This window comes from Camelus bactrianus, chromosome 30, assembly GCF_048773025.1.
Source record: "Camelus bactrianus isolate YW-2024 breed Bactrian camel chromosome 30, ASM4877302v1, whole genome shotgun sequence".
In the NCBI taxonomy this organism is placed as follows: Eukaryota; Metazoa; Chordata; class Mammalia; order Artiodactyla; family Camelidae; genus Camelus; species Camelus bactrianus.
The window spans coordinates 13,859,037-13,883,915 of record NC_133568.1 but is presented as its reverse complement, the minus strand read 5'-3'; the positions used below and the strand labels follow the sequence as shown (position 1 = coordinate 13,883,915).

The window sequence follows — 24,879 nt, the reverse complement described above, 5'->3', positions numbered from 1 at the left end:
TCGAAAGCTCTAAGTATTTCATCTTTTAGACGACGAAGCATGTAGTTAATGTCACAGCTAATACATTTGTCAGTCTGTTAATTTTCTTTTTCTATTAGAATAAGTAAACATCGGCTCTTTCTTAAAAGCGTACTATTTACCATGTGTCGGGACAGGGCAGGGAGAACTTATTTGAAAATCAGGAGGTAAGACATTATTGAAATGAACAGGAATCACAGGGAGACAACGGAGAAACAAAGAAGGAAAGGGCGTCTAATGATTCCCAAGTGATGGTGGGGATGTGCCTCAGGTGGGTGGGGGAGGGCGGCATTTAAAGAGGAACTGTGATAATATAAAATCAACCCCAAAAATGCAAGCCAGAGAGACTGGAAAATTGGAAAGAAGAGACAGTTTACTAATAAGACATAGTGTCACTGAAAAAAAGAACAACATTAAAAGAAGACTTAAAAATGCGCAATGGAAATAAAAGAAAAATGAGATCTTGCCAACAGGGCAGTAGATGGGAGAATGCTTCTTCAAAGATGCTTGTTATTTGAGAGATTAGGTGCAGAGACAGAAGAATGGACTCTATTTCCATCTTTTAAGGATATAATACGCTCATTTAGGCTACATTGTGTCAGACTTTGTTTACAGCAGCTTTGGTATTACTGTAACTAGAAGAAATTAATAACTAGTAAATAACAGTGATAAGTGCTTTGTTCTGCCTGTTGTCAGGTGTTCTTCCTAAAATCAGGATTCTTTTGGGTCATTTTTTGTTATTGCAGATTGCTTAGAAGATGGGTTGATTTCCAAACCTTGTGTTCCAAACCAAACATTACCACCACAGTAAAATTTTCATTTAAAATGGACGTTAGAACATCATTTCTAGCTTTTTTCCTCTGGATAACATAGTCACTTAAAAAAACAAAAACAGAAACAAAAACCCAAACCCTTTTAGGCCCAAACAGGACAGTCGACGCCGTCTTCTCCCTAATCCCCAGCAGAAACAAAAAGGCGCTCTGGTCCAGCCTCAGGGTAATAGAATGAACCCTGCATTGAGAACTGGGGACCCTGGTTCTCCTCTCTGCTGCTTGATTTTCTTAGAAGGGAAGCATAGCGAAACTGTTCCTTTCTACCTAAGTTTCGGTTGCTCTATTTCTAAAATTAGGAAGTTAGGCTCAACACTGGTCTGTTACTCCTTCCTGGCCTTGCAACTCTGCAATAAGAACCCATGGAATTATGAGATTATATGCATTTCTCTAAAAAGTGATTTTGCAGGCTTTTGTACCTTTAACTCTAGTCTTGGAGACTGGCCTAAAATCCTAGGACCCACATGGCAAACAGAAGAACTTCTCCAGGATTATCCAGTGGCCACACCTACAGCACATACCAAAAGTACCAGATTGGCCCTCAGGATCAATGAACAACTTTCTAAAGGAACGAAAGGCACCTGCAACCAGCCAGCTGCTTAGAAAACAGATACTTCAGAGCTGCAACACAACATCAGTAAGAGACACGAGCACACGCGGCACATAATGTCAAAAGGACACCTTACATCCAGGAACCTTCACGCATTTTTCAGAGCCGCGGATAACAAAGCTTTTAAAAGTGAACACACGGGCACTTACCTGGCTGCGACAGAAGCGGTGTGTAAGGGACTTTCGGTTCTATTGCACTCATTGGTGGAGGTAGCAAAGGGTTAGCGAAACTGCGGAGCGGGTGAGTCGGTCGGACGCAGGCCGTGGGGATGGTTCTGCTGGGCGCCTCCTCGCTGCTGGGGTGCTCAGCCTGCGCCGGGGGCAACATGGGTGGCTGCTGGGTGGTTGGTCCTTCACTCACCGCTGCAATGGAGACAAGAGAAGCCATTCATTATTCTAGGAGGATCAAAGCTGGCTTTCCCTAAGTCCCCCAAAGGAGCCTCCTCTGCATGAGTTCAGAGAGTTATGCCAGGATGTTCAAGTAAGGAAAATGTAATCAAGACAGCGGACGGGCTAGGACTCCAAGGGCAAGGGGAGTTTGAAGAGAAGCACCTTCTCTCTAGGCTAGGAAGTCCTGCCAAAGCTGGAGGGGACAAGCAAACGTACACACAAGCTCAACGCTGAAGTGCGGAGCGGCAAGGGACACGTTAAGGCAAAGCTGTGGTGATGCTGGTTCAGGAAAAGGCAAAGGGGAATGGGGGCTTCAGGTGGACGCTATAAGGAGCCAAGTTGCTTTTAAGAATGTAAAGGAAAAGAGAAATGTGTGTACTTGTGTTCAATGAAGTCTGTGTAATTAAGCGGTTCAGAGCATATTTTTCGAAACAAAGAAAACTGCAGGTTTTACTCCAGACTCATATTTAGTCTAAAGGAACAAATGACCAAGGGTGAATCGTCCAGATGAAAACACGGCGTCTCTCAGCTCTCAATCAGAGCGAAGCGGCTGCGGGAACCCACACCTAGGTCCCTCTTTATTAACCAGCCAGTGGGCTGGATTTTTATTAAAGAGTCCATATCATCATATTAAAAATACCTCTCCAGGAAAAGAAATTTCACAATTTCCCTCAGAAATCCACCTGAACTATAATTCTCTCTATTGACGATTGGATTGCAGTAAATTCATATCATATTTTGAAAACTGCTTTAATTATATTACAGAAATGATACTGTTTAGTGATGTCTTTTCTTTATTCCTCCCGTCATGTTTTCCTTTCCTATTTATTCCACCTTTTTGACATGAAAGAGATCTGTGTTAAAACATTATCATGATCACAGATTTAATAAAACTTACATGCATTGTTTTAGTCTTCTAACATTTAGTTTCTTATTTATTTAAAAAAATAAAAATGCCATGCAGGCCTGGTCCTCTATCCCCAGGTTTCCAGCTGGCCACTGTGGCTCCTACTGGGAACATCACAGTGTGATTCTTGACTTTGAGGGAAATCATGGTGGCTTAATACCAATGGACCAGCTCTCTAGCAACATGCACTGGTGGAAATGGGAAGATCCAGCTTCAAAACTGAATGTATCAGTAATGCATAAGGAACTATTTTTGTCTTATTCAAAATCTTCATTTTGCCTAATACCTAATCCAACGCACAAGGTACAGGTTTTCCATAGACAAATTTATAAATCTTATATTTTACATAGAGCAAAAAAAAACATGCTTTTTAGAACTGGCTGACATTCAAGGTGGTGAATAACTTAAAACAAACACAGTGGCAACTATTCTGCTGGAGAAAAGCTCTCATTTCAGATGAGCCCGTTTGGCCAGTTCAAGTGCCAGCCTCAGGACACCCATGTGAAACAAACTGGCCCTGTGACATGACGTTTAGCTGTGCTAAGAGATCGGAAAGCAAAGAAACCCTCCTTTCACCTGAGAAGTGCAGCCTCCCTACAGTTCAGAGACTAATGGGAGAATCCAGTGCGTACTGGCAAGGCACCGCTTTTCAGATGATGAAATGGTAGGAATTCATTGTACAAATAGCACACAATTACACAGCAGAGTCAAATCCCAAGGCACTTTATAATAATTAATGTCAACACATAAATAATTGCTATGGAATAACTGGCAAAAATACTGCAAAAATGGAAATGAGGATTTTTCTTCTATCTAAAATTGTAATATTTGAAAGATATACAGCACACCGCTAAGTCTAGGCAAAGACCCCTCAAGACATGAACATTTCTAGGAACTAAATTTGCTCATTAATCTCAGATGAACAGCATCATGAAATAATTCTGAGTAACCCCAATTTCTCATATCTTGGATTTTTTTTAAAAGACCCTAGAGAAAAATTCATGAACTTCATTGTGCTGATTTTATTGAGGGCAAGTCCCATTCGTTAATTGATTTCCAAATTCGGGGAGAGGTGAGACAGAAAAATAACGTGGATAAAGCTTTCTCAGTAACTAAGACAATGCCGACACTGAAAACAATAGTGGAAATCATCAACCTTTCTCTAGCACCTGTTTCAAAGATGAGGCACTGGGGGCACTGATTTTATAGTGATTTGTAGAAATGAGACCTCAAGATTATTATTTGAGGTTTTCAAAATATAGCACCGTTCCTTGTTCCCCAAAGTACAGTTCCTTTGCCTCTTGAAGCTAAGAGCAGAACTGCAGTATACTGGTAGGAAGAGGAGGGACTGGTCCATCGCGACTGTATAAATCGTTATCTGTGCATCACCGAGTATGTGTAATGCAGATGTGGTAGCCCTGTGTCTTCCCTCTGCTTCTGGGCAGGGAGGAATTCAGCTTTGTTTGTGAGTTCAGAGAGCAACAGGTCCTCAGGGGCAGGGTTTTAGTGATGAATCATCTCTCATAAAACTCCAAAGTCTTTCTGATAACTTTGGGGGAAGGAGAGTTTCCACATTTTGCACAGTCAAATTTTCTTTTCCTTTGTGTGCCTTTTGCTGTTTTTCAAGGTGACTAATAAGACATCTCCAGCCAGAGACATGAAATGTTTTCTGCTTGAGAGAGAACAGGGCTGTTCAGTGTTCTCCAAGGCACTTAGAAACCAATACTGAATGGCTGGGAGTTAACTGTTTCTGACAGTGATTTAGAGAATATTTAGTTTCCTAGAAAAGAGGTGCTTATTCTACTTTTTCCTTTTCTAAGCCATCCCCTGGAAACACATATTAGTTCCTATTCCTTTTGCACTGCACACAGCTTTGCTCGAAAAACACTTGAAGAATGGCTGAATACGTATTTTAAAAATCTATGAAATCTTGGCCAGGAGCAGAATGTCTATGCCTTTTGATTTTAGATGAGGGTCAGGAATTACTAAGCTAGGCCTTCTGTTAAGAATCATTTATTTATATACCTTTATATAATAGTTACATTATCTATTTTATATTTGCATTATATGTTATATAATAGTTATAAAACTGAATTTATTTAATCATCCTTACTTTTAAATAAATGAACAAAATAAAAACTCGACTAAGGAGACTAAATCTATCTGTTTATTAGTTTGGAGGAATTTTTTCCCTCGAGTTTTTGCACACAACTCTATTCTGTAGACGTGATGTGCAGTGAGAAAAAGGAAAATAAATCTAATTCTCTCTTGGCAGATCTTTGATGCCTTTTAATTCTAACCTTGCTACATCTAGATGATTTATGATTTCTTAGAGCTGTCCCTGTTGGGTTAGAAAAAATATAGCTACCCCCAGAAATATATTTTATTGCTGTTACCATCTTATCTGTTACGAGACAGCCTATCTCACAGGAGCTGCTGAGTCTCCTGTTCTTAACTAAGAGAAGAATGCCGTAAAATCGATTTTAAAATGCTGTGCTTGAAGGAAAAAAAAAAGTCAAATGGCATAGGAAAAATCACCAGGGTATATGTAATAGCTTGAGAGTCTCTCTCCATGTCTACTTCTCTTAAAATGAATCAGAATACAAAATCAATATTCAAAAATCAGTTGCATGTCTATATACTAACAACAAATTATTAGAAAGAAAAATTAGAAAAACATTCTCTTTTATAATAGCATCAAGAGAACAAAATACTTAGAAATAAATTTAGCCAAGGAAGCCAAAGAACTCTACACTAAAAACTACAAGATTTGATCAAAGAAATTGAATAAGCCATAAAACTAAAAAGACATCCCATGTTCCTGAATTGGAAGAAGGTCATATTGTTAAAATTACTACCCAAAGCCATCTATATGTCAGTGCAATCCCTACTAAAATTCCAATGTCATTTTCACAGAAATAGAAGAAAAAAAAAAAAACCTAAAATTTAAATGGAACCCTGAATAGCCAAAAACAATCCTGAGAACAAAGCTGGGGGCATCATACTTCCTGATTTCAAGCTATCCTACAAAGCTATAGTAATCAAAACAGTATGATATTGGCATAAAAACACACACAGACACCAATGGAACAGAACTGAGAGCCCAAATATACCCCCACATATACAGTCAACTAATACTTAACAAGGGATCCAATTATATACTCTGGGGAAAGAACAGTGTCTTCAATAAATGATGGTGGGAAAACTGGATAGTCACATATAAAAAAATGAAACTGAACTCTTATCTTGCACCATATGCAAAAACAACTCAAAATGGATTAAAGACTTAACACCCGAAAGTATAAAACTCCTGGGAGAAAACTTAGACATTGGTCTTGGCAGTGATTTTTTTTTTTTAATTTGACACAAAAAACAAAAGTAATAAAAGCAAAAATAAGCAAGTAGGACAACATCACATTAAAAAGCTTCTACACAGAAAAGAAAACCATTAAAAAATGAAAAGGTAAGGGGAGAAAATACTTACAAATCAAATATCTGATAAGTGGTTAATATCCAAAATGTATCAAGAACGCATACAATCAACAACAGAAAGACAAACAATCTGATTAAAACATGATCACAGGAACGGAATGGATATTTTTCCAATGAGGATATACAAAAGACCAACACACACATGAAAAGGCGCTCAACATCGCTAATCATTAGGGAAATGCAAATCAACACCACGATGAGTTGTCACCTCACACCTGTTAGAATGGCTAAAATAAAAAAGACAAGAGATAAGAAGCATTGGCAAGGATGTGGGGAAAGGAACACTTTTGCACTATTGGTGGAAATTTAAATTGGTGCAGCTGCTATGGAAAACAGGATGAGGTTCCGTAGAAAATTAAAAAGTAAACAATCATATGATCTAGCCATCCCACTTCTGGGTAGAGCCAATGGAAGTGAAGACAGGATATCAAAGAGATATCTATATTGCCATGCTTTTTTTCAGTACTATTCACAAGATCCAAAACGTGGAAACAGCTAAGTTTTTGTCAAGGATGAATGGATAAAGAAGTTGTACTATATATCTATGTATCTATCTATATCCATCCATCTATCTGTCTACACATATATAATATTGGTTGGGGGAGGTAGTTGGGTTTATTTTTAGAGGAGGTACTGGGGACTGAATCCAGGACATCATGCTTGGTAGGCATGTGCTCTACTACTTAAGCTATACCCTCCCTTGCACATATATAATATTATTCAGCCATGAGAAAGAAGGACATCCATCTCTTTGCAATAACATGGATAGACCCTGAGGACATGATGCTGAGTGAAATAAGCCAGACAGAGAAAGACAAATACTATATGACATCACTTACATGTGGAATCTAAAAAAGCCAAACTCATAGTAATAGAGACTAGAATAATGTTTACCAGCAGCTGGGAGATGAGAGAAAAAGGGAACTAGTGTTCAGAGTACAAACTTCCAACTATAAGATGAGTAAGTTATGGGGATCTAATGAACAACATAGTGATGATAGCGAATGATACTGTATTATCTTGATACACTTGAAAGTTGCTAAGAGAGTAGCTCTTAAATGTTTCATCACAAGAAAGAAATGCTTATTATGTGACATGATGGGGTGTTGGTTAAGGCTACAGTGGTAATCATTTTGCAGTATGTAAGTGTATGAAATCAACACATTGTACACCTTAAATTTATACAATGTTATATATGCCAATTATATATTGTTTCAACCAGGTATTGGTTCATCAGGAATCAATGAGACATCTTGAATTATAACCAACAGACACTTAAATAAGAATATGTTGGAGGACAGTCACTTGCTTATTAACTTTCCAGTTAAGAGAACAAATTAATTTCAAGCACCCATTACATATTAATTACAAGCATCACTGTTTTACTGAACCAGTTAACCTTTGTTTCCCCCACAACTGCCCATATTGTCAGTGCAATGGACAGTGGAAACATTCCTAGAGAAACAGCCCAAAAGTGTGTAAGCAAAGTCCAAAAAACTGACCATGCAGGAAAAGACAAGTCTAGGACCCAGGCCATAGGTAAATCAATCTTTCCAAAAGAAAAGAACATAAAAATGCTATACACTTGACAAGACATCCTTGGTACTACTCATTTGTTCTTAGTAATAAGAAAGGAAAATGCAATATACTGACTTTTTCCTGCTCCGAAACCTCGGTCCACTGACAGTGTTGGGAACGGCACCGGCCGGAGGCTGAACTGCGGGTGGGGGTATCCACACGTGGGCGATGGAAGGATTCCTGGGTACTGGGCACTTTCTAGGGTTGGCACAGGGATGGCACTCACGACAGCTGCAAAACAAAGATATTATCATTGTTATTTTAAATCCTATGTATTCACCTAACAAGCAAAAAGGAAACGACTAAATGTTTATATCTTCAAATCCATGCACATTCTTCATGGCATCACGTAGTTTCCTCTCTTTCCAGAAAGTCCCTTTCTTACTTTTGAAGAGACAGCTCACTCCTCAAACATCTTACTAGGGAGCAGTACCCTGAGGTTTAAAACTTTCCATGGTTTCAAACAAAGAAATAATCTGCCACCATAAAGCCACCTTAAGGCTTCCTGGTTTTTCTTTAGTTTAGTTTAGTTTTTGTCTTATTCTTTCTCTTAGGCAAGAACGATGGCATGAGAAATAATGGGTTGTTCAGAAATGGAATATATTATAGAAAACGAGCTGAGGAAATGGGAATTTTCTGTTAATCCTGTGAAAGGAGGTAATGCTTTGGAGATCTACAGTCTGGAGAGAAAACAGCAGGGTATATTCTAAATAATTGCACTGAAGATTTATATTTAAATAGAAAGAAAATACTTTCAAACAGGCAGAAGACTGCAACTTATTGAAACATTCATTGAAATGCAACTAAATGTTTTCTGGGAATACTAGGCATTTTTAAAAGTTACATTGCCTTAAACCCACAGACAGTATCTTACAAAATATTTTCTATGTTTAGTGAGCATTCCAATTACTCAAATACCTGTTGAATTATACCATATTATGGAATATTTACTCTAACTGTAGTTTATCTTCCTCTTATAAAATGTTTAGTATTCCTTATCTCTTATTAACAAAAAATAAAATTTAAGCTAGCTACTGGAATGATCAATTTCAATATTACATTCCTGTCTATTACATTAATACAGTTATTTCTATTATACACATGGTTTTTTATTTAATTACACCCTAATGCCAATTGCTGGAGTTCAGCATGCACAGCAAAGCACATTTACCAAAGGAACTTTTTTTAAATCTCATTCCTCTTATGTAAGTAATTTCATCATCAAGATACAGATTCTATTGCATTACTGTAAATTAGTTAGGGGGATACTGATGGGAATACAATCATAGTTGGAGATTTGAACACTGCATTAACATCACTAGAAAGATCTTCCAGACAGAAAATAAACAAGGCAACAGAGAAATTAAATACTACAATAGAAAAACTAGATTTGGTGGATATTTTCAGAGCATTACACCCCCCCAAAATAGGATATACATTCTTTTCAAGTGCACATGGAACATTTTCCAGGATCGATCATGTACTTGGGCACAAAAGAAACCTCAACAATTTTAAGAAGATAGAAATTATCTCAAGCATCTTTACTGATCACAATGCCATGAAACTGGAAATCAACAACAGAGAAACAAAGGAGAAAAAAAGGAAAGCATGGAGATTAAACAATATGTTATTGAAAAAACAATGGGTCAATGAGGAAATCAAAGCTGAAATTAAAAAATACCTTGATACAAATGACAATGAAAGCACAACCACTCAAAATCTATGGGACACAGCAAAGGCAGTGCTAAGAGGGAAGTTTATAGCGATACAGGCCTTCCTAAAAAAAGAACAATCTCAAATAAACAATTTAACCCACCAGCTGAATGAATTAGAAAAAGAAGAACAAAAAGCCCCAAAAGGCAGCAGAAGGAAGGAAATTATAAAGATCAGGGAGGAAATAAATACAATAGAGATTAACAAGACCATAGAAAAAAATCAACCAAACCAAAAGCTGGTTTTCTGAAAAAGTAAATAAAATCGACAAACCTCTGGCCAAACTCACAAAGAAGAAAAAAGAGAGAGCACAGATTAGCAAAATAAGAAAGGAAAATGGAGAAATTACAACAAATAAAATAGAAATACAGAATATCATATGAGAATATTATGAAAAACTATATAGAACCAAACTGGATAACCTAGAGGAGATGGACAAGTTTCTGGAAACATACTGTCCACCAAGACTGAATCAAGAAGAAACTGACCAATTGAACAATCCGATCACTAGAAAGGAAATAGAAATAGTAATTAAAAACCTCCCTACAAATAAAAGTCCAGGACCGGACGGCTTCACCGGGGAATTCTACCAAACATACAAAGAAGAACTCATACCAGTCCTTCTCAAACTCTTCCAGACGATTGAAAAGGAGGGAATACTCCCAAACTCATTCTATGAAGCCACCATCACCCTGATACCAAAACCAGGAAAAGACACTACAAAAAAAGAGAATTATAGGCCACTATCACTGATGGACACAGACGCCAAAATCCTCACCAAAATATTAGCAAATAGAATCCAACAGCACATAAAAAAAGATCATACATCATGACCAAGTGGGGTTCATCCCAGGGACACGAGGGTGGTTCAACATATGCAAATCAATCAATGTAATACATCACATCAACAAGAGAAAGGACAAAAACCACATGATCATCTCAATAGATGCAGAAAAAGCATTTGATAAAATTCAACACCCATTTATGATAAAAACTCTCGCCAAAGTGGGTACAGAGGGAACATATCTCAACATAACAAAAGCTATATATGACAAACCTACAGCCAGCATAGTACTCAATGGTGAAAAACTCAAAAGCTTCCCACTAAAATCTGGGACAAGACAAGGATGCCCAGTATCACCACTCCTATTCAACATAGTCATGGAAGTTCTAGCCACAGCAATCAGGCAAGAGAGAGAAATAAAAGGGATCCAAATTGGAAAAGAAGAGGTAAAAGTGTCACTATATGCCAACGACATTACTATATATAGAAAACCCTAAAAGGTCCACACAAAAACTACTAGAGCTGATTGAAGAATTCAGCAAGGTAGCAGGTTACAAAATTAACGTTCAAAAATCAGTTGCATTTCTTTACACTAATGATGAATCAACAGAAAAAGAAAGTAAAGAAACAATCCTCTTTAAAATAGCACCCAAAGTAATAAAATATCTGGGAATAAATCTAACCAAGGAGGTGAAAGAATTATACACAGAAAACTATAAACCATTGATGAAGGAAATTAAAGAAGACTTTAAAAAATGGAAAGATATCCCATGCTCTTGGATTGGAAGAATCAATATTGTTAAAATGGTCACACTGCCCAATGCAATCTACAGATTTAATGCAATCCCTATCAAATTACCCAGGACATATTTCACAGAACTAGAACAAATCATAATAAAATTTATATGGAACCATCGAAGACCTAGAATTGCCAAAGCATTACTGAAGAGAAAGAAAGAGGCTGGAGGAATAACTCTCCCAGACTTCAGAGAATACTATAGAGCTACAGTCATCAAGACAGCATGGTATTGGTACAAAAACAGACATATAGACCAATGGAACAGAATAGAGCCCAGAAATGAACGCACAGACTTTTGGTCAACTAATCTTAGACAAAGGAGGCAAGAATATACAATGGAATAACAGTCTCTTCAGCAAATGGTGTTGGGAAAATTGGACAGCAGCATGTAAAACAATGAAGCTAGAACACTCCCTTACACCATATACAAAAATCAACTCAAAATGGATCAAAGACTTAAATATAAGACAAGATACAATAAACCTCCTAGAGGAAAACATAGGCAAAACATTATCTGACATACATCTCAAAAATTTTCTCCTAGAAGAAATAAAAGCAAGAATAAACAAATGGGACCTAGTGAAACTTACAAGCTTCTGCACAGCAAAGGAAACCAGAAGTAAAACAAGAAGACAACCTACAGAATGGGAGAAAATTTTTGCAAATGAAACCGACAAAGGCTTGATCTCCAGAATATATAAGCAGCTCATATGACTCAATAAGAAAAAAAAAACAACCCCATCCAAAATGGGCAGAAGACCCAAACAAGCAATTCTCCAAGGAAGACATACAAATGATCAAAAGGCACAAGAAAAAATGCTCAATATCGCTAATTATCAGAGAAATGCAAATCAAAAACTACAATGAAGTATCACCTCACACCAGTCAGAATGGCCATCATTCAAAAATCCACAAATGACAAATGCTGGAGAGGCTGTGGAGAAAGGGGAACTCTCCTACACTGCTGGTGGGAATGCAGTTTGGTGCAGCCACTATGGAAAACAGTGTGGAGATTCCTCAAAAGACTAGGAATAGACTTACTGTATGACCCAGGAATCCCACTCCTGGGCTTGTATCCAAAAGGAACCCTACTTCAGGATGACACCTGCACCCCAATGTTCATAGCAGCACTATTTACAATAACCAAAACATGGAAACAGCCTAATTGTCCATCAACAGGTGACTGGATAAAGAAGATGTGGTATATTTATACAATGGAATACTACTCAGCCATAAAAACCGACAGCATAACGCCATTAGCAGCAACATGGATGCTCCTGCAGAATGTCATTCTAAGTGAAGTAAGCCAGAAAGAGAAAGAAAAATACCATATGAGATCGCTCATATGTGGAATCTAAAAAACAAAAACCAAAAACAAACAAACAAAAACAAAGCATAAATACAGGACAGAAATAGACTCATAGACATAGAATACAGACTTGTGGTTGTCAGGGGGGCGGATGGTGGGAAGGCATAGACTGGGATTTCAAAACTGTAGAATAGATAAACAAGATTATACTATATAGCACAGGGAAATATACACAAAATCTTATGGTAGCTCACAGAGAAAAAAATGTGACAATGAGTGTGTATATGTCCATGTATGACTAAAAAATTGTGCTGAACACTAGAATTTGACACAACATTGTAAAATGATTATAAATAAAAAATGTTAAAAAAATAAAATATTTTAACTTAAAATGCAGATTAGATTACACTTTAAATTAAAAGGACTGCTTCTAGTAAACTAGCTTTTAAAACTGCATTCCAGGATTTATTTCCCAATATATTTGTAACACTCCTTGAAGCGCATCTTAACATGTTTATTTAAATTGAAAAATAAAGTCAGATTTTTTTCAGATAAAAAGTTTGATTGACTGATTCGACAATGAGGATTAACTCTTAAGTATGTTAAATTATGGGTGTTTTACGTGAATTGAATAAAGATATGTATTAAACATTTACTAGGATAAAACATTTAAAAAAATTATGTTAGTAAAGATATGTGATGTTTCAATGTTTCTAATCCTGCCTCAGCATATTGTACTCACAAAGTACCTCTAAGTGAAAAAAAATTTGCAGGTGTTATTTTATGATTACTTTGCAAGTCTTGGTAAAGCTTTTTACAGTTATATCTGCTAGACAATTAGAAAGTAAGTAACTTGAATGAGTAACAAATACTTTTAAAAGTTAGGTGGTTTCTAAAGCTTTTAATTCCCCCCAAAATTGAAGGAGGGCATTATCTAGTTGTTATTTGAAATATTATTAAAAATAGCTTTGTTCACAGAGTAAGTTTTGACATGTAATTGGAAAGTTTAAATCATTGAATAATTACTACAAAAATCTCTTATAATTGTACAAAAAAGCTTCATTCACGTCATTAAGCGATAGAATTCTAATACAACTTTGTATACAATTGTGCAGAAATACTAATTGTAATGTTAACACAATACTGAAAAAAAATAGCAGTTAAAGACCTGTGGTTATCTAAGTTTATAATACAAATCTAACACCTCGGTTTATAAAAATATTCTGTTTCAAAGTAGTAAGATTGATGACCAACAAAAGATAATCACAGAAACAGATGACATTTGTATATTATTCTGTGGGGACAATGAATTGTAGGTACTAGTTCACGGAAAAAATGAGTGATACAAACTTTTCTCTGTAAAAGAGGTGCTTTCTCGTGTATTTTATAAATGGATGATGGTGGTCATCAAAATGCTATGATATTTTTATGTTTCTGGCTTTATTTAAAAGAGTGTAATACCAGAACAATTACACTGTTCACAGACATTTAACATAATATTTTAAATGTTAAATTAAAAATATGTGCAATGATACAAAGCTTTTATGAATTATTTTGGGGAGGATTTAAATTAAAAAATTGAGACTAAATAGTATATGGTACCACACATAAAGGTGCTTTACAAACAAAAACATATTTTATAAAGCTGTGGCATACAGACACAGAAACAGACTCCAGCAAAAGGGAAAGAAATACAATGACAAGGAAATTTTTAAAAAGAATCAGAAATTCAAGCCAGACACCAGCCCAAATAATTATAAATTCCTTAAAGAAAAAGGTTATAATTTTGTCGTTTTCGTGTTTGTCACAGTGCAGTGCTAGAGATATACTTCACATTTTTCAAGGGAGTTAAGAAGAAGGAGTTTCTAGAACTAATATTAGAAATCTGTCATTTTAACCCACTGGAGATTTTTTAAAGTGGTCTGATGTATTATTTCGTCTCCTGGTGTGTATAATTACTGTACTAGTAATAGTAATAATAATAATACTAGCAATAATAGATTTGAACACATTGTAAATAAGAGCTGTATAATAACATCAAGTCTGTATTCATGTAACTCAAAATCCCAGTGGCTGAAGCAGTCAGTTTAATAAATTCACACATCTTACTGATCAAAATGAGATCGCTGCATAGTCATTAAGGCTGACTGCCAAATTGCAAAGCCTTCCCTGTGTTGACAACTTTTTCTCATAAATACATGTGATGACGATAGTCTCCCTTAGATACAGAAGGCACCCACTTTACAAATTGTGCATGTTTTAATCAATATCGTTATCTGGATTTAACCAATATTTTATAATACACTTAGAAAAAGAACGTCATAAATATCTCCTGGTTGGAGCTGAATACATTTGAATAGAGAAGCATGAAATAATTTGGCAAGTCACAGGTTCTGTATAGTTAGAGAGCTGAGAGAACCCAAGAGACTAAATTTATATTTAAGTTCTAAGTCTTTCATTACGGAAGAAAAGAAATTTTACTTTCTGTGAGTTCTGCCTTTTGACTACTGACCTGGGTACAAAAGGTTTGCAAATAATACAAGGTTTTTTAAAAACCAGAGATCTGTTGTATGTGTCTGCATCTCGAAGCTGCCCATAGTTCTGTTCCCTGACATGAAATAGAATGGTCAGTACTCCAAAGCTTTGGTTTTGAAGTATTTTGATCCGTGATTCTTTCCTAAAAGGGCACGGACGTCTGTACTTACTTATAAAACTGTTGTTGCAAAACTAATCATTCTGAAATAAGTTGGACCCAGCACTGTGTATTAAAGTGCATTGTGGTATTTTCCCTCAGATGTCAGTTTTGAGAGCCAGAAACACATGCGTACGTGCGTGTGCACACACGTACACTCACTACAGTTCAAAGCAGTCACCGCACTGCTATGTTTACGTAAAACAGCTGAGAGAGTGATACCACCAAGCATTTTCAATAAATCTATGCTCTGTGGCCAAATATGACAAGAAATCTGTCCTGACACAGCTTGCTGACAAATGAATTTATATCTCACCCTGAAGCATGAAGATTTCTCAAGTGGAAATTTCCTCACCAAATTACTTAGTTCCCTGAACAGGGCACACTGATATTCAAAAACTTCTTATAACATTCTTAAAAATTTTTAGCACTAAATGTGACCTATAGGAAATCTAAAGTAGAGATTTTATTTTTAAAGCTATGATTGTAAAAAAGAAGGCCCTCTGGATATTTCTCAACATGATACTTGACAGAACTGAGAGATTTGTTGAGGAGGAGAGGTAGACAAACATAAGAGTGAAGATAAGAATACTTGAAGTGCAAAGAGTTTAACTGAAATGATTTCTCAGTCTGCCTCTCTTTACCGTCTCTTTTCTGTAATGACTTACAGGTCATCTGGACTATTTGGAAATTCAGTGGCCAGCGCCCTTGATAAATATTGTTACCTCCTTCACATTTTCAAGTGTCCTTTGACGAGCAATCGTCACTGACTGGTATCTGCACATATCCACAACCTCTATCAAATTCCCTTTTAGGAAAATAGTGAACCATTCACAACTATGTGTTCTGTAGTTGTTCTTAACATAGTCATACGGAGCCCAAGCATGAAGGTCAAACGGCCTGGGTCCACTACCTACTTCTGCCACCTGGTGGGAGTGTCACAGTCGGTACCTAAGATGCCTCCCCGTGATTCCCTCATCACGATATTCACATCCTGGCGGAGTTCCCTGCCAGGTTCACCAGGGTTGGTCTGGTGACCAACAGGCTGCAACAGAAGGGATGGTATGTCACTTCCAAAATCAGGTCACATGAGATGCTCCTCACCCTTTGTGCTCTCTCTCTCTCTCGCTGATTACTCACTCTGGAGGAAGTCAGAAGTCCTATATGGAGGGCTCTGAGCCAGCACTGTGTATTCCTGACCCTCAGAAGCTATTGAAAAAAAAAAATGACTGTTTTACATTGCTACATTTTGGAGCTAATTTGTCAAGCAGTAGTTGGTAACTGTACCTTGACTTGAGAGGATATATAAGGTCTATTTCTTAGTTTCCTTATCTGTAAATGGTGATGATCACAGTACCAACTGTATGGTGTGGCTGGGAGGACTAAAGAGATCATCCAGACAGAAGTGCAGCAGAGTGAGGAGTCAGGAGTCAGCACGTCAGAAATGCTGATTATTGACATAAATCTACCGCATTCCAATAGATCTGGCCCAAGACTGAGCTGAATACCATTTAACAGAAAATAGTTTAAATCACCATTCTTGTGTCTTTGACCTTGATTATGTGATGATTTCACAGGTGAATGCATATGTCTAAACTTACTAGATGGTATACATTAAATATGTACAATTTTATATATATCAATTATATCTCAATAAAATTGCTAAAAAATAAGTTTAAAAATTTTTAAATATGATCCCTTAAAATATAAGCTAATTTTTTCACAGAGATACTGAAAATTATTATCATTAAAACATAGTTATATTTTAAAAATGCTGTCTTACACTTGAAAAAAAGTGCAATACATTAAGATAAAGGCAACTAAATAAATAGTGGTTTTTAACTCAAATTTGAACCTGGGGGTTATGGCACTGTAAGATTTATGAGATTAGAAAAGAAAGCTCTTTCTCTGAAGGAGGAAAATAACAGGAATTATGATTATAAAACCAAATCTGGGCTCCAACTCTGGTTCAGTCATTTATGAGCTAAATGGAAGGCCCTTAGTTTACCTAAGTCTCAAGGACCCATTTTTTGTGTGGTTTCTACACACTTTACAAGATGAGATATGATGTGGGGATGACCAGACCAGTGACTGCCACAGGGCGGCTATGAAAATGTCCTAAGATTAAATGGAGTTCACCGTGAGCAGGGAACTTTAAGACCCTGACAGCCTCCTACAGCCTTCACTCACTTCTACTTCTCAACTTCTGAAGTCCAGAAATCTGAAATAGCTGTGAACATCTGAGTACACATTTTGACCCCATGAGCATCAGACGGATGGGACCGCAGGAAAGGGAGACTCTGATCTGGGTCCAGAGGAAGCCTTTGAGAGGAGCTTCCTTCTCTGAGGTATCACACTGCTTCCTTCTCTGCACACCAGTGACTTTCCCAAGGCACCGTGAGCCATCTTTCATAAGTTACCCCAGATCACTCAAAAGACTTGACTCAGATGAGAAAGGTCCTGGAATAAAAGATAGTGCGTTTTGTTGTAGAACTTCCTTAATTCCTAATGTCTTAGAGAGAACTGGGCGGCAGAAACCTAGAAAAAGCCAGGGGTCTTTCAGGCCCATCCACGTTGCTGCAAGTGGCACTGTTTTATTCTATTTTTATTCTGAAATAAGTCAGACAGAGAAAGACACATACTATATAATATCACTTACACATAGACTCTAAAATAACACAAATGAATCTATATACAAAACAGAAACAGACTCATGGAGAAAACAAACTTACGGTTACCAAAGGGGAGAAGGAGGGACGGAGGGAGAAATTAGGGATATGGGATTAACAGATACAAACTACTACACATAAAATAGATAAAAACCAAGCATTTACTATAGAGCATAGGGAATTATATTCAATATCTTGTAATGACCTATACTGGAATATATTCTGAAAAAATAACTGAATCACTTTGCTGTACACTTGAAACTAATACAATAAGTCAACTATACTTCAACAACAACAAAAAGCAAGGGATCTTTATTTTTCATATTGCTCTAAAAAACCTTTCTAAAAGCTATGTTTGTATTCCTTTGTACTCCATCATCCAAAATTCTTTCCTTCCACCAACTCTTTGTCAGCTCCCTTCTTGATTATCTCTGTATCTCTGATAATCAAGCTATTTGCTTTCTGCCTTGGAAAATCGTTCCTAAAAACACAACTCTGTATTCTCCATAGGCACCTTTTTGAGCTTAAAAGCCATACCTTAACCACATCTGCCCCATCCTACCAACCTAATGGTTTTGCTAATCCAGTAAAATTACTGATCAATTAATTTTATTTAAAAAATACCAAGAGACAACCTCTGTGTCTTCAACCCTCAGTCATCAACAACTGTTACACAAAGTCCAAAGGCATTTACACAGCACAGTGGGAGCTACAGAGGCACATTAAAAGATAAAAATTAAAATGACCTCCTGCAGAAACTCATAGTTAAGAGGAGGAATTAAGTAGGACATTCAAGATGCAAAGATAAAGACTTAAGAACGTTATCAAATTATCATGTAGAATCATGCATTAGGTAATGAGATCATCTCTAAAGCAAATTTAAATGAGCTTTGACCTTTCTGCTCCTTGACACGCCACTGCTGCCACAGTTCTCGGCAGCAGAAAATCTGTATGCATTGGTGTTTATGGGCAAGTTGTTTGCACTTATTACTCCTAAGAAAGCATTCTCAATCATATGCGGGCGTCTGCAAGGGCTGCAGGGTGATGGAATGAAAAGTCCAGCTCCAGAAGCCTGTGGAGCTGGGACCAGGCTTAGGATACCGGCTTCTTAGACCACGCATGGAAGGATTAAATATTCTGACTTGGAATTCTGACTTGGAATCGAACGTTCTAGAGGTAGGACTTACCCTCTTATGGTTCAGTCCATCTGTGTACAAGAGGGCCCTCTGGTATTACAGCACCTCCAAACAATACAATTCCAGTTTTTAAAATCTGCTTTTTCTCATGTAGCTTTATTTCACTTTTCAATGGCTTCTCTAACTCACTGAATTCTGCAGGCAAGTGACTAAAGCAGATAGTGGAAATGGAAGAAAAAGAGTTGGCTCTCATAGTGAATATTCTAGAAAGCCCCCAAACCAGTAGCCATTGCAGAAAAGCAAAACTGTATGCTCTTCTTTGCCTCAGTCTTTTTTACTAGACCCTAGTTCAACTTTTTGAGATTTGTTTTTTCCTGAAAGGCCAATTTTACACTTTCTTCCCCTCCAATATTTACAAGGAAAGAAAAAACTGGGAAAAAATGAAACGCCACAGGTTTTTAGCCAATCAACCCTCATACAGTAAATTGTTACAGTTGTATAACTGACGTGACCTTACAGGATATCTACTTCCATTTATATCCTTCCTAGATCTGATTCCTCACTTCTCTTCTGGCATTTTACAGAGAAAGAAAACAGGTTGAACACGGAAAGGGAATCTTTCCAAGGTCAAACAAATGTTCCATCGAGTAATCAAATGCTAGAAATGAAAATCTACATCTCTCCAGGAATTGCTCTCAGCCAAAGAAGTTGCTCACTCAAGGTTTTGCCTTACATCCTCAGAGCAGCCTGCATCGAAGACAGCAGAAGTCCCCCTACCGACCCCTGCCTCATGTGGGACAACTATGAAGGACAATCCCAGCCTAGAGCAACCTGTAGGGTCAGCTCCATTAAACCGCATCATCAGTTCACCATCTCCCTCCTGCAACCCTGCATCCTTCACCCTCACAGGTGCTGTTCCAGAAAACACTTGCTAATAAGTCTCCTGCTTACCAATCTCTGTTCAGAATCTGAATCCTGGAAACCCAGCATATGACCCTTATCTATCCTTGAAAAATTAAAGAAAGTTACACCCGATGCTTCTGATTTCTTGTAGTTAATTTCATTTACAGTAAGAACGAACATTTAAAATAATTCTTCAGCCACAGTAAAAATAGTCCCTCTCTGCCATCATTTTACAGGAAAGAGCACGGGACTGGGGAAATCAAAATATCTGGGCTCTTCTCCTGCCTACACTATCAGCTGTATGCTTCTCAAGGGCATCAGCTTACGTCGCAGTGACGTGTGTCCAGGGGTACGGAGTAGCACACGCCACACTGTGTTTTCAACCAAGAAGCACCGTCTGAGACAAATAAACAGATTCTGCACTTCAGTGAAATTAAGTACCGTTTCCCGTGGGTTTTCATAACTAAAAACACTTCAGATGGTCTATATTTTATCTGCTAATTAACATTTTATAGAACATGGTGAGAAATGTCAAGGAAGAGGGCAAAAATAGTCTTACAAAAAGAATGACTCTTAAGTGGAACAGCAAGCATCTTCATATATATGACCGGAAATTCAAACTGTGCTATGATTTGGTTCATATATAGCTTGTTATGTGTGATATTCTTATATGTGTCTTCTGGTACACATATTATGTAATTCTGCTGAATATATACCCAAGAATGGAACGGATCTAGGAATCGAATTACTGGGTCAGAGCATCCTTATACATTTTGCAAAAGTATTTATCTATTTAAAATCACATGCATGCTTTATACGATAATTTTTAAAATAATAAATTGTTAGTCATTCTAGAGTCCCCCATTCATGTCGAGTAAGACACTGGGAATAAGAGAAGCTGTGTTGTTCTAGGCACAGAGTAATTCAGAGTTTGAGGTGACAGATGAGGCAGCGCAGTGCAGTGGTAGACTAAGCACAGGTGTTGGGTTCAGATTCTCAGAACCTTGGTTTCCCTGTTTGTAAACTGGAGATGCTACAGGCAAAAAAAATCTTTAAACAGAAGAAAAGAGTGTAACTAATAAAAGGCACACGAGACATCTTTGTCCTTGGAAAAGCAACGCACCACAGAGGCTCAAAGGTTGCTCAGTGTATCCTTGTGTAAGTTTCTTAATCTGAGTCTCTGCTCCCCATCTGTAAAATCTGGCTAATCTCACCAAGTGATAACACTATGAGGATTAAATGAAATAATAATTAATTAATAAGGTATTTAGCAAGTGAATAATATTTGGAAGTTCTTGATACTTGTTAGATTTCATTTCATTTCTCTTTCTTTCTAAGCACATTATTTCATTTTTTGTTTAATGAAAACAATTTTAATTGCCCTTAATACACCAGAAAATTTTATTAGAAGATACTCTAGCTATAACTGCTAAAAAAGAGCCCGAAAGTACCGATGTGTTACAAAAACAAGAATTCTTATAATATATTTACCTAATCATTCACCCATTCATTTGACAGATATTTACCCAGCACCAGTTTTGTGCTAGGTACTGAGTTACACAATGTGTAAATAGGAAGATGAATTAGATACATTCCCTCCCTATCATGTAATACACAATCTGTTAGAGGAGAGAAGATTTGGGCTTGAATATCTAAGCATATGAGGTGGTACTATGTGTAATTAATGCCACAAGACTGGTTTTTTAAAAAGGCTATTCAAACGTGAGAAAGGAAGCCATAATTTCTGGATGGAGTAATCAGAGAGGAAAGAATTTTTGAGAGCATCAATAGCTCTCTGGTCTTTGAAAGATGTATAGAACTTTGTTAGGGAGAGATAGCCACCAAGTCATCCCAAAAGGAAAGAAGTATTCAGAAGGAAAAACAAATAAAGGACAATGTATATGCATATTTGTAGACTGGTGATTAGTCTGGCTTGGCAAGAGTCTAAGGGAGACTCACACGCACACACACACAAAATATATACAACAATATAGCAATAGGAAACTAGAAATGTAGACTCAAATCTGGTATGCTGAGCAGTTTGTGGTTGTTTTTTTCTTGGAAGACAAGAAAGGAGGAGCCCCCGGGAAAACTTATAACGTGGAATGCCATGTTTCAGTTGTTTTAGGAAGAAATCTAGCAAGCAGTATACAAAGAAGTCTGGAAGACATTAGAGAGAGGAAGGCTAATTATAAAGCTGTTTTGACAGTTCAGATGTGAAGCCAAGAAAGGGGAGAATAAAAATACCACCCCTGGGAATACGAAGGTAGCCACGGATTCAAAAGATATTGCAGAAGAAAAACATCAATAGAATATGGGAACTTATTAGATAAGAAAGTTACATATGGGATAGAAAGGCCCACAGAGATTCTGAAACACAATGATTTTTAAGAAGAAAGCTACAGAAGATTGGCACGGATAGAACTTAGTTATAAGAGGAAAGTGGCTGGAAGGAAAGAACAGAGGCAGCTCAGTGTACAATGTCTCTCTATGTAGTGAAAGGAATGAAACAAACAGGACACTAGTTTGACAGAGTACTGCAGCTGGGAGCATAATGATTAAGAGAACCCTGAAGATGCAGAACTCTGAAGCTGCTCCTTCTGAGTCCAAATTCTGCCTGCCACTTACTTGCCGTGTGACTGCAAGCTTGGTACTTAAACTCTTCAAGTCTCAGTTCTCTCATCAGTAAAACAGGCATAGGAATAGTATCTGCCCCATGAGGTGACAGTTGGCATTTATTATAAATCCCACGTTAGGTTTTACACTTACTGTAGTACAGTTGAGAGATACACTGAAACATACAGGAAACTCGACATAGAGTAGGTAGAAAGAAACAATCATTTGTTCATTCATTTGGCTACATTGTATCGACTGAGTGCCTTCCATGTGCCAGGCTCCGTTCTGGGGACTGAGGATATGAAGTGAACAAAGCAGGCAAAATCTCTGCCCTCAGAGAGCTGACATTCAAATACGGGAAACAGATGATCAACAAGCAAACACCCAAATGCAAGGAGGGTGGTCATACATATTAATAAAGAAAAATTAAGCAGAATAAAGAGGGTAGAGAGCAACCATTGATGCTGCAAGGCAAGGGTCAGGGAAGACCTGTTTGTTCATGGTGGTGGCAGCTCAACACAGACGTGAATGAAATGAGGGAAACGACATGTAAACCTCTATGAAAAGAGATTCTGGGTAAAGAGAACTGCAAGTGCAAAGACCCTGAGTTGGAATGTGTAGTATTCTCCAAGGAACAGAGAGGAGGGCTATGTGGCTGAAACAAATTACACAGAGGCGTAGCAGGGGACCACGTGAGGGACATGCCACAGGCTGGATCGCACGGTGCCTCAGAGGGCACGGTAAAAAATCAGTGGATTCTGTGCTACATGTGATGGAGAGTTAGGAGGAATAACATGACCTAGCTCTCATGTACTGAAGCGCTGCCGTGTAGACAACTCACTGTGGGGTCAAGAGCTAAAGAAAAGTCAATGGTTTTAAGCTCATAGCTTTAGTCTATAATCTATAAGAGATGGTAGTGGCTTGGACAAGGGCAGAACAGTGGAGATGGGAAGGAGTGGTCAGACTTGGGACAGGTTTTGAAAGAAAAATGATAGGATGTGGTAAAAGACTGAATTTGGAGTATGAGGAAATTAGAATAAAAAAGCATGAAACTAGAGCTCTTTAACAAGACTATGGATGAACAGTACTACCATGTAGAGAATGGGATAAGTAACTGGGTCAAGTCTGGAGCTGGGGAGAGCGGATTACAGAAGAGGAAGCTATCCATTCTGAGCACAGCTGGCTTATCTATCAGACAGCCATTTGGAGGAGGTGAGTCAACATTTGACATGGAAATTGATGCGGATTTCAGAAAGGGATAAAGCTAGGGATAGAATCTGGAATTCATGAGCATTCAAATGGCATCAAAGCCACTGGTACTAGATGGCATCACCTAAGACGCTAGTGTAGACGTAAGACAGCAGCTTGAAGACTGAGCCCTGGGGCGCTCTCTGACTGAGACTAGGGACAAAAAGAGGAACGAGTAAAGCACTAAAAGGGAGCAGCCCATGGGGTAGGAAGAAAACCAGGAGCACTAAGTATACTACAGGCTAAGTGAAAAGAAGCGTTTCAGGAGAAAAACAGATGCTGTGTCCAATTTTGCTGAGCATCGAGAACTGACCACTTGGTTAGACCAGGTGGAGATTATTGATAACCTTGGAAAGTCCTGGTTTCAATACAGAGGGACTGTGAAAATGTCATTAAAGCTAGTAAGAATGATTAAAAGAGGAAAAGGTATAGACAACTTTCAGAAGAGGTTTTCAGGAAGGGGGAGGAATGGGCTTTAGTTGGAGGGGAACGTGGTTCTGGCAAGGACGCTTTAAAAGAGGAGTTACGAGGTAATGTTTAAATGCCTGTTGGAGTTATCAGTAGGAGGGAAAATTGATGTGGAAAAGGGAAGGGATAATTACAGGAGGGTCCCTAAGTGGTGAGAAAGGGTGTCCTCAAGGGTAAGAGCTGAACTCAGAAAGGAGCACAAACAGATCAAGTAAATTTGATGGATAGATAAGGATGCCGTTTCTGAATGCTTCTCTCTTTTTTTTTTGGTGATATAAGAAGCATGGTTATTATCTGAGAGTAGGGAAGGGAGAGAGGTATTGGGAGTCTGAAAGGCAAGAATAGATATAAGACATTCATCTGATAAAGTGAGACAATGAATGACTAAGAGAAATGAGTGGCATTTCTAAACAGATGACAGCTCACCTTAGATTTGTGGTCATAAACACCCAGTAAACAGGTTATGTGTTTTTCTCCAGACAAAGTCAGCTGCTAGGGTCCATGGTAAATCTTGGTAGAGGAGCTGATTTAACCAGGATTGAGGTTTTTTTTTTTTTTTTTTCCAGGTGAGTATGATAGAGAAGAAGAACCAAGGGAGATGAGGGTGTTTGCAAGGGACTGAAGATAGTAACTGATGATAGATTGGAAGCTGAGTTTGGATGGAACAGAAGACATGAGGCAGGTGATGGACAGTGGGAAGGTTGTAGAGTTAATGGAT

The 24,879-nt window shown here is 37.7% G+C and overlaps 1 protein-coding gene across 3 annotated transcripts in view; it reads right to left on the bottom strand.

Moving 5' to 3' along the window:
* DCC (DCC netrin 1 receptor) overlaps window positions 1-24,879 on the bottom strand; it is a 985,342-nt gene that overhangs the window by 33,563 nt on the left and 926,900 nt on the right. For all 3 annotated transcript variants that reach the window (XM_010961349.3, XM_045521525.2, XM_074355181.1), the window contains exons 26-27: window positions 7,900-8,055; window positions 1,608-1,820 (exon numbers count right to left, since the gene is read on the bottom strand). In XM_010961349.3, the coding sequence (XP_010959651.2) occupies window positions 1,608-1,820; window positions 7,900-8,055 (369 nt within the window). The remainder of the gene's footprint in view (window positions 1-1,607; window positions 1,821-7,899; window positions 8,056-24,879) is intronic.